The sequence below is a fragment of the Bos taurus genome, chromosome 25 (genome assembly GCF_002263795.3).
Source record: "Bos taurus isolate L1 Dominette 01449 registration number 42190680 breed Hereford chromosome 25, ARS-UCD2.0, whole genome shotgun sequence".
NCBI classification, from domain to species: domain Eukaryota; kingdom Metazoa; phylum Chordata; class Mammalia; order Artiodactyla; family Bovidae; genus Bos; species Bos taurus.
In genome coordinates, this window is record NC_037352.1 from 33,808,103 (window position 1) to 33,818,752 (window position 10,650).

The 10,650-nt window shown below is 54.4% G+C and overlaps 1 protein-coding gene across 1 annotated transcript; it reads left to right on the forward strand.

Moving 5' to 3' along the window:
* Positions 1-623: 623 nt before the first annotated feature.
* Positions 624-8,034, forward strand: TRIM50 (tripartite motif containing 50). The gene is made up of 6 exons (NM_001206256.3): positions 624-1,022; positions 4,036-4,131; positions 4,851-5,081; positions 5,183-5,205; positions 5,910-6,034; positions 7,445-8,034. Exons 1-6 carry the CDS (start codon positions 624-626, stop codon positions 8,032-8,034), a joined length of 1,464 nt encoding a protein of 487 aa, NP_001193185.1.
* The last annotated feature ends 2,616 nt before the right edge of the window (positions 8,035-10,650 follow it).

A 10,650-nucleotide genomic window follows, 5' to 3' on the forward strand; every position in this document is an offset into this window, starting at 1 on the left:
AGGCCCCGCTGGAGGGCTCGGAGGATCCTGAGAGGCCAGTGCGGGGGTTCTCCCTGGGGCCACTGCTGACTTCTGGTGAGATGCTTTTCAGTCCCAATCGGTTTTTACAGGGGAGCAGGGTGGGAGCCCAGGAGAGAGCTCCAAGGTCCCAGCTCCTGGACAGTATTGTTCTAAGACAGAACTCTGCTTCAAAATGGCCTGGGGGGTGTCTCTTGTAAGCACAGATTTCTGGGGCTCACTGGAGATATGTGATGGCGTGACTCGGGAATTCTGTTGTAACTCTGCTTCTACCAGCTGCTCACGGGTTTGAGAACTGATCTAGAAACTGGGAAAGACCTTGGCTTGTTTCTGCTGCCCAGTTCTAGGTCAGGACGCCTGCTGGGCTGGAGCTTGCATTGTTAGTGTCACTTCACGTTTACCTCCAAATCTGAGTTTAAAATGTAGGCACCTGGACCTCCAAGTGACCGCTCTTTTCATTTAAGCCCTTTGAATTAAAGATGGGAAAACAGACCCAAGGCTGTCGTCCTTAGCAGCCTCTCCTTTCAGGGCCCTTGGGGCTGGGGGCCAAAGGAGTGGAGGGAGCCGGCTCCAGGGAGGCTGCCCTGGCCCCGCGGGCGCCGTGGATGGCGTGGCAGGTGAGCGTGCCTGAGCTGGAGGACCGCCTGCAGTGTCCCATGTGCCTGGAGGTCTTCAAGGAGCCCCTGATGCTGCAGTGCGGCCACTCCTACTGCAAGGGCTGCCTGGTGTCCCTGTCCCACCACCTGGCCTCGGAGCTGCGCTGCCCCGTGTGTAGGCAGGAGGTGGACTACAGCAGCTCCCCACCCAACGTCTCCCTGGCAAAGGTGATCGAAGCCCTGCGGCTCCCCGGGGACCCGGAGCCCCAGGTGTGCGCACACCACCGGAACCCGCTCAGCCTCTTCTGCGAGAAGGACCAGGAGCTCATCTGTGGCCTCTGCGGCCTGCTGGGCGCCCACCAGCACCACCGGGTCACACCCGTCTCCACCGTCTACAGCCGCATGAAGGTGGGCAGCGAGGCCGCTGGGGGCGGCAGGTGGGCGAGGGGCAGGGCCGCCCTGGGGGACAGAGAGCGCTCTGCATCGCAAACTACTGCCCTCCACCTCCAGCTTTATTTTCCTCTGCTGCTCTCGTTAGATTCTTGAGCCCTCCAGGGACTTCACCCTGAGGCAGGTGAGGGCAGGGACTTAGTTTCATCCCCTGGGATGTTTCCGCACCTAGAACCATGCTGGGCAGGTAGTAAATGCCCAAAATGTCTTTGTGGAATCAATGGATTCCTGCCCTCATGGACCCTTGCCTCAGAACTAGCAGATCACCATTTTAAGATGAGTAATAATAATGATATCGTCTTAAGTTAGTCTGTTTATCTAAGGTTTACGAAGAGTGGGGTTACTGTTGTATTTATAAATGAGGAAGTAGGCTCAGAGAACGCATGAGGGTCTTAGTCAAGGTCATGCGGTTTGTCAGTGGCAGAGCTAGGATTCAAACCAAGGCCAGTTTTTTATTCCCCAGACAACCAATCAAGGAAGGGCTCTTGGAGGTAAATTGTCATAGGGTACACGGCCTAGAGTTTAGCAGTGGGACAGGGGGAGTAAGGACCAGGAATGACAATGTTCAAGAGACGAGGGTGCGGGTGGGGCAGGAAGAGGGAAGTGCATCAGCGTGTGTAGGCAGAGCGGCCCCTGGAAGCTGCTCCCGGGATTTCCTGGCCAGGTGCTCTGGGCAGCCTTTCTTTGCCCCTTCAACCCTGGGAGACAAGTGGGGAAGGAGCTCTAGCATGTGCTCTGGGCGGCGCCGGTGTCCATGATACAGTAGTGGGCAAGAAGCTCACTCTTCGCCAGCACTCACAGTCTGGGGGTCTGACACCATCCCGAGTGTCAGGTGCTGCTGTTGAGGTTCAATACAGGCAAAGGTGAGCCCAGCTGGAACATGGCTCTTGCATGGTCTTGGGTGGTCAGGGAAGGCTTCCTGGAGGAAGTGGACTGCTGAGACCTGAACCCTCAGGAGGACTTGAAAGGAAGGGGAGGAAAAGCATTCTGAGTATAAAAAGAGCATGGGCAAAAGACCAAGGAGCAAACGGCATGGCACATTTGAGGAATTAGACATTATTCCATGCAGCTCAAGGGAGAGTGAGGTGGGAGTGAGGGGAACCAAGCAGGGGCCAGCTCATGAAAAGGCCTGTGTTACATGAGAAGGGATCAGGGGTTTATTCAGACGACCAGTGTTGGAAGTGTTTAAACAGTCGTGATGTGGCGCAATCTCTGCCTGAGGGTAGACTGGAGAGTGAGGCTGGGAATAAGAGATTGGGGGTAACCTACATGCAGGTGGTCTTTGCAGTCTGAGGTGCAGAGAAGACTGACCAAGCGAGTCTGCAGGGTGATGGGGAAGACGCTGAGAATGCCCACCAGGAGCTTCGGGATTTAAGATTTGAGCAGAGAACCCCGAAGGGAACAGAAAGAATCCACAGAGGACTCAGGAGCGCTGGCTGCATGTGGTCTTCTGGAAACTGGAGGAACAGAGCATTTTGACAAGATGGAAGTCACTTGTGTGAAATGGCAGCTCAGGATTGAAAAGAACCAGTCAGATTTTGCAGTAAGAGTCGGTTACCTTGGCAAGAGTAGTTGTAGGGGGCTGTGAAAGGAGGAAGCAAAATTGCAGTGCAGTGCAACTGAGTCCAGTTTTATGAGCAGAGGGCTGCCCGGCAGAAAAGGAGACTGCTGGGAGCTTGTCGTCTCTGGCTCGGAGCTGGGGGGGCTTGGACCCTAGTTTTTGGATGTAGGTTTTTATGATTTCAAGACTCCTCTCTGATGCAACTAAATTCAGTTCCTTTATCAGATCTTTTTAAAAAAAATTTTTTTTGACATGGACCATTTTTAAAGTCTTTATTGAATCAGTTACAATATTGCTTCTGTTTTATGTTTTGGTTTTTCGGCCATGAGGCATGTGGAATCTTAGCGCCCAGACCAGAGATCGAACCCGCACTGCCTGCATTGGAAGGTGCAGTCTTCATCACGGGACAGCCAGGGAAGTCCCCTCAGATCTCTTTCATGCATTCCTGTTTCCTCCTGTGGATTGAGATCTTGAGATACTTTATTTGTGCCATCTGTTTCCACTCACAGTGGCCCAGTTGATGAGAAGGAACTAGTCCCATCTCTCTCTGCCTTGGGAGGGTTACTGTTGCCGCGCCCTTCTCAGACTCCTGTGAGCTCGGCTGTCTTGTTACAGAGAGCAAGGACTCTGTTCCTTCATCTCCAGGCTGGTTTTATTTTTTTCTCAGCTCCCTTCCGGAAACTCTTGCAGCCGACTTCTGCTTAGGCACGATCTAAGCCAAATACTCTGCACGGCCCACGGGCACAGGCCAGCTGGGCTCCCGTCAAGTCATGCAGCCACATGGTGGTCTCGGTGGTTCTGGTGGACCCCTAAAGTTAGGCTGGATATGGGGCCAGGGCAGCCCAGAGGAAGTGAGTTTATGGCATCCTGGAGGCCCTAAATCCAGGCTGGGCCCAAGGCTGCCAGAGATGGATTCAGGTTTCACAGGGAGTGAGGGGTCACCAGGTGTAACCTGGGCCGCTGCATACACCGTTGACTTCACTTGGGGCCAGCCTGTTTGTGATAACTCTTGATCAAATGCTCACTAACTCTGGACCTGCTGGTGCCCAGCAGGTTTACCAGGTGGGTACCCTACGGGCAGCATTCCATGCAGGGAGTGCTGACCTAAGATTGACAGTCGCCCGGCATGGATGTTGTGTGGTGACTTCTGGTGGCTATAACCACGTTTAGCGTCTCTGTCAATGTCACAGAAAAGGATGACGAGGAGACCCTCCTCTCTCTGGGCAGTTGCTGCCATCAGTTTGGAGTATTCTTGAATAGTCTTACCTGTTTGGGGGTCGAGGGTACCCAGGTGGCTCCCTGGTTCCACTGGGAGTGCTTGTGTTCATGGGGCAGCCCCCTGCCCTGGCCACGGGGGCTGGGAGGGTGAAGGGGTCGTGGCTCACAGGGCCATGGCCCGTTTGCCTCCAGGAGGAGCTAGCAGCCCTCATCTCCGACCTGAAGCAGGAGCAGAAGAAGGTAGATGAGCAAATCGCCAAACTGGTGAACAACAGGACTCGGATTGTGGTGAGTGCCCCTGCCCTCTGTGCCCCTCTGCCCAGGGCCAACCACCTCCCCTTTCCTGCAGAGCCCAGCTCCGATTTGTCCTTTACAGGAACCCACGCCTTCCCTATAAGGCCAGAATTTCAAAGCATTCCAGGCGGGGTGGGAAAAAGCACACAGGCTCCTGGGGGAATTCACCACAGTTGTCAGGGCTGTCTCCAAGTTGGCTTATGTCCTCCACGTCCTTGGGACAGAGATAACTCAGAGCCCAAGTCCCGGAGGTAAACAGCTTAACGCGTGGGCATGACTGCCTGGCCCCTGCCACCTGTGTCTGTTTGACCTTGACAGCCTGACCGCCTTTCCTAAATGAGGGGCCCTTGGGGCTGAGAGGGTGTGGAGCCTGGGCCTTACAGGTCGTCATGAAACAGAAGCAGGAGACCAGCGTCCTTGAAAGTCAGCTCAGTGAATCTTCCTCACCCCGGGGAGGGAGACAGCACCACTCCATCTGAGGGAGTCAGAGTCACTGCCCTGAACTGGGCACCAGGGGCCCAGCCTCTCCCCTGCCACTGCTGCCCTCCCCCGGGGCTGCATCCTGGTGTGAACACCCTAGCAGGAGTCAGCCCTCGGACTCAGGGATGAGGACCGAGAACGGTCGGAAGGGCCCAGGAAGGCCTGAGCTGCCAGGCTCTGGGGACACGAGGTCAGCCTTGGCTCCTGCTTTGACTGGCCCCTCCCTGTCCCAGAATGAGTCCGATGTCTTCAGCTGGGTGATCCGCCGTGAGTTCCAGGAGCTCCACCACCTGGTGGACGAGGAGAAGGCCCGCTGCCTGGAGGGGGTGGAGGGCCACACCCGCGGCCTCGTGGCCTCCCTGGACATGCAGCTGGAGCAGGCCCGGGGCGCCCAGGAGCGGCTGGTCCAGGCCACGGGTGTGCTGGAGCAGTTTGGCAGCGAGAGTCACCATGAGTTCATCCGGGTGAGCGGACGAGGCCCCAGTGTCCCCAAGAGCCTCCCCCTTCCTAACGGCTTCTGTACGGCCTCCTCGGTGCCCTAACCCGCCTCCCTCTTGTCTTCCAGAAGTACCACGCCATGGCCTCCAGGTATTCCCCGTGCACTCTCGGAGCCGTATGAGTGTCTCCCTGTTTTTTTGTTTGTTTGTTTGTTTCCAATTTCCCTTAGTTTTAAGGACAATTGGGTTAGAAGCATTGGCTTAAGTGAACAGCCAGAGGATCTGATTGGCTGAGTTTGGTTTCCACTCCTGCTGGAGCTGGGGGCGGGGTTCCCCCCCGATTCAGAGGCGTGCTCTTCAAGCAGCTCATCAGAGCCACCTGGAGGACTCTTTAACCATAGATCCCTGGACCCCAGTCATCAGTTCTGAGTCAGCAGATTTGGGGTGGGACCCAAGAAAACTTGCATTTCTGACAAGGCCCAGGTGATGTGATGCTGCTGGTCCCAGACCTGCCCTTTGAGAGCTACCAATGCAGAGTGTCGGAGAAGGCAATGGCACCCCACTCCAGTACTCTTGCCTGGAAAATCCCATGGATGGAGGAGCCTGGTGGGCTGCAGACCATGGGGTCACACAGAGTCGGACACGACTGAAGTGACTTAGCGTAGCGTAGCGTAATGCAGAGTGTTTCCGGGATGGAGGTAGGGCCCCAGATTGTGGCTGGTGGGGGGACATGATAGGCCTCTCAAGTGCATGGTCTTCTGAGCAGGGACTCAGCCGGTCGGACCTATACATGGGTGACAAGGCTAGGGTACTTGGGTGAGCAGCTCTGTCATCACTGTGAACCTTTGACTTCAGACCAGAGCTCCAGCAGGCCCGACTCTCGGAAGGTGCCTTCAGCCCCATCTCCTTCAAGCCAGGCCTGCACCAGGCTGACATCAAGCTGACAGTGTGGAAAAGGCTTTTCCGAAAGGTTCTGCCAGGTGAGCCCTAACCCTAACCTTCCATTGTATGAGGCTGGGGCAGCTGACAGTGAGGGCGCAGGGCTGGGCTTCCGCCAGCAGGGGGTGCTCAAGCTCAGCTCCATCTCTAAGTGGTGACTGCGTGAGTGGTGTAATTTCTGAGGCTTGGTTTCCTGTTTTTTGTTTTTTATTTTTAATTTGGCTGTGCTGGGTTTTAGTTGCAGCTTGTGGGATCTTTGAGCTGCAGCCTGGGGATCTAGTTCTCTGACCGGGGGTCGAACCCCTCCCCTCACCCCCTGCATTGGGAGCTCAGAGCCTTAACCACTGGGCAGGCAGAGAAGCCCCCAAGCCTGTTTCCTCATCTGTAGTCCCTGAACCTTAGTTTCTTTGTCTGTAAGGAGCTCACCTTGCTGGGCTGTGTATTCTAAATAGATGTGTGCAATTCGTGTGCTCAGTCATGTACAACTCTTTGCAACCCCATGGACTGTAACCTGCCAGGCTCCTCTGTCCATGGGACTCTCCAGGCAAGAATACTGGAGTGGGTTGCCATTTCTTACTCCAGAGGATCTTCCTGACCCATGGATCAAACCTGGGTCTCCTGCATTGGCAGGCGAATTCCTTACCACCTTGCCACCTGGGAGGGTGTGTGTAGTTTAATGCTTAATAAATGGCAGCTGCTGCTTTGCCAAAAAATAACTCAGACATTTAACTCCTTCATTACTAGCATATGAGGGAAGTCAGTCAGTAGACTGATTTCACCCAACAAAGGCAAAAACAGGATCGCTATAAGAGAAGGAGAAGGGGGACTTCCCTGGTGGTCCAGTGGTTAAGACTGTTCTCCCAATGTAGGAGGCCTGGGTTCAATCCCTGGTCAGGGAACTAGATCCCACGTGCCACAATTAAGACCCAGGAAAGCCAAATAAATAAATATATTTTAAGAAAGGGGAGAGAAGAAAGACCTGCAGATAATCTCTGAACCATGAACATAGTTTGCACGTTTTGGATAGAGACTGGTCAGCTGACAGCGAGCACAGAGGTCATTTGGGATAGTTTGTCCTTGACTGCACTGCTGGCGTACCCACGGAAGCCACTGCAGTTGTTAGAATCTCCAGAAACCCTGGGGAGCGGAGCTGAGGCACCCACGTAACAGGCTGTCTCCCAGGTTCCTCCATCGGCACCTCTGCCTTAGGCAGGCCAACCTCACCATGTTCCTGGCTGGAACACCTGGGCTCACAGTGGCCCGTTCTCCACCCTTCAGGCATCACTTGCTGCTTCAGAGAACTGGGGTTGCCTGCTCTGGCCCCACCCTTTCCAGGCCCTGTTGATACAGGGATGAGGGACTCGGTTCTTCCAAGAAGCTCAGGGCTTCCCGCTGGCCTCCCTTGGGCAGGGCTGGCCGCCTTGAACACACCTCCCCTCTATCTCCCCCAGCCCCAGAGTCCCTCAAGCTGGATCCAGCCACGGCCCACCCGCTCCTGGAGCTCTCCAAGGGCAACACGGTAGTGCAGTGTGGGCTCCTGGCCCAGCGGCGCGCCAGCCAGCCTGAGCGCTTCGATTACAGCACGTGCGTCTTGACCAGCAGAGGCTTCTCCTGCGGCCGCCATTACTGGGAGGTGGTGGTGGGCAGCAAGAGCGACTGGCGCCTGGGGGTCATCAAGGGCACGGCCAGCCGCAAGGGCAAGCTGAGCAAGTCCCCAGAGCATGGTGTGTGGCTCATCGGCCTGAAGGAGGGCCGAGTGTATGAGGCCTTCGGCTGCCCCCGGGTGCCCCTGCCCGTGGCGGGCCACCCCCACCGCATCGGCATCTACCTGCACTATGAGCAGGGGGAGCTCACCTTCTTCGACGCTGACCGCCCTGACGACCTTCGGCCACTCTACTCGTTCCAGGCTGACTTCCAGGGCAAGCTGTACCCCATCCTGGACACGTGCTGGCATGAGAGGGGCAGCAACTCCCTGCCCATGGTGCTGCCACCACCCAGCGGGCCCGGCCACCTCTCCCCACTGCAGCCCACCAAGCTGTAGGGCTGCCTTTCCGCTTGGCATGGGGGCTTGAGGGGTCCTGCTGACTCCAGTGAGCGAAGGCAATGACTTCCTTTTTTGGGGAGGTCTTTGCCTGGGTGCCCCTAGAAACATTTATTATTGGGAGAATAACTATGGTAGCCATGGGCATGTTTATTAACCTCTATTGGGCTATTAACCTGCTTATTAACCAGCAGAGCCAGGCCTTGGGGTCCAAGGATCAAGCTGGGCTCCCTTGTTGCATGCATGCTCAGTCACTTCAGTTGTGTCCGACTCTTTAAGACCCTATGGACTGTAGCCCGTCAGGCTCCTCTGTCCATGGGGATTCTCCAGGCAAGAATACTGGCATGGGTTGCCATGCCCCCCTCCAGATCTTCCCGACCCAGGGATCAAACCCACGTCTCACATCTCCTGCATTGACAGGCAGGTTCTTTACCACACGTGCCACCTGGGAAGACCAGGCTTCCCTTAGCCCCTCCTAACCATGATCACTCTTCCCCCTGAGGGTGGAAACACTCCCACACATAATTCCCCATCACTGTGAACTTTAAGGATAATAAAACAGACGTCATTTCTCCCTTGTCAAATGATTTGCAGTGATCAGTTGCCGCACGTGCACGCTGCTTTATGCTCGGGTCTTTAAAAGCAGCTCCGGCCTCTGGTGGGGCCGCATCTCACAGCCATGAGCCCTTTGATTTCCACACTATCCTTTCTGGCGTGGGCAACAAGGCCTACGTGAGCTGCTGCCTTTGGCTAATCTTCCTCCTGCCGTCTGTGTGAGTAATAATCAAAAGCGGCTTCTTGTCTCTTTTTTTGAAAATTTAAAAAATTTACTTGTTAACCTTCTTGGCTGTGCTGGGTCTTCATTGCCGTGCGCGTGCTTTCTCTAGTTGTGGTGGGCAGGCTTCGCGCTGCAGTGGCTTCTCTTGTGGAGAATGGGTTCTAGGTGCACGGGCTCAGTAGTTGGGGTTCCTGGGCTCTAGAGCACAGGCTCGGGAGTTGTGGTGCACAAGCTTGGTTGCTCCATGGCATGTGGAATCTTTCAGATCAGGGATCAAACCTTGTGCCCTGTATTGGCAGGTGGATTCTTAACCTCTGGACCACCAGGGAAGTCCTGCTTGTTGTCTCTTGATCAGCTGCATCTGTTGGGCCTTGGCCTTGGTTGCTGCATGCTTGAGGCTTTCCAGACTTGGTGTTTGGTTGTGTAGCTCTTCCTTCAATTTCATGACTCTACCTCTGCTCTCCATCCTGCATGGCCCAGGGGGCTGGCCTCGCTGGAATGCACAAACTTCTGGCTTCCTGTTGGGTTCAGCTGATGGGAGGGGCTGGCAGGAGATCCCAGGACAGGAGAAGGGAGTTGGAGGTACTTATTTTCTTGCTTTTCTGCCTGCTGGGCTCTGCATTGCAAGGTCCCCCCTCTCTCTGCGACTCTTCCTATATTCCTGGTGGTGAACAGTGCTGTCGCCAGCCCTGAGTTCTGTGCCATCACCTGTCGGCCTCCTCATCTCTGACCGTTCTTTTTAGAAAATTCCCTTCTTTAAACTCTCCTCAGTGACTCCCTTGTGTGCACCACCCTGCCTTCAGCCAGACCATGATGGACATAATGGCATACTTCTGCACCCATTTAATAAATCCTCTCTTTCAGTTGGCTAACCAGAGTAAGTGTTTGTGCTTGCAACAGGAAGATCTTAACTGATACACATCTAATATGCAAGAGACAGAGGAAATAATAGTTAATTTTTCATGTGGAATTGGCATTTAAACTGAAAGAAGTGGAACACTAGCAGAGAAGAGCCTGCAGGGATCTAGGTTCAAAAAGGATGATGCTGCAGCGGGGGCAGTTCCCTGGCGGTCCAGTGGTTGGGACTCTGCCTTCCAATACAGGGGGCGAGGGTTCGATCCCTGGTCTGGGAAATAAGATCCCACATGCCATGCAGTGCAGCCAGCAAAACAAAATGGGATGCTGCAGCTGGGATTGGAGATGAGGGAAGGGGTTGGTTGGGGTGGAGGGTATGCATCTATGCTACTTTAGTGGATGTTAACTTTGTCCTGTACGAACAAGTGTGGAAAAGGCTGAGTCTGCCCCAGGGGAGAAAATATCAGACTGATGGAAAGGAGGTCAGAGAATGGAACACCAGAACCTAGGGGAGCAACTTAGGCAGGGTGGCCAAGGACACTTAGACCTTGGCAGAGATGGGAGGGAATGCCAGCAGAGGAGGCATAGAAGCCAAAGCTTTCCAAGAAAGAAAGTGTGTTCAACAGTGCCATGAAAGCCCAGATTCAGATTCTGCGCTCCCACTGCAGGGGGTAGGTTGGAGCCCTGGTCAGGGAACTAAGATCCCACAGGCGGTGCAGCAATCAATGGATTTAAGTGTGAAATGATGAAGCCATAGATAATTTCTATATTGTACAGGTGTGAAGTGGTTTTCAAGTGTGACATCAAGGGCAGAAACCATAAAGATAAATATATTTAAAATGAGAACTTCATGGTGTCCAAAACAATTATAAACCACATTAAAAAAGAAAAAACTGGAAAAACGGCAAAGCCTAAGATAAAAGGTATATATTATTAATATATAAAGGCCATGGAAAAAGCAAGACAGTTCCAGAAAAACATCT

What these genes read in the sequence shown, in the direction of transcription:
- TRIM50 (NM_001206256.3), top strand. Translation starts at nt 624, where the DNA reads ATGGCGTGGCAGGTGAGCGTGCCTGAGCTGGAGGACCGCCTGCAGTGT. An exon ending in CCGTCTACAGCCGCATGAAG is followed by an intron (nt 1,023 to 4,035) that starts GTGGGCAGCGAG and finishes GTTTGCCTCCAG; the next exon opens with GAGGAGCTAGCAGCCCTCAT. An exon ending in TTTCCGAAAGGTTCTGCCAG is followed by an intron (nt 6,035 to 7,444) that starts GTGAGCCCTAAC and finishes TATCTCCCCCAG; the next exon opens with CCCCAGAGTCCCTCAAGCTG.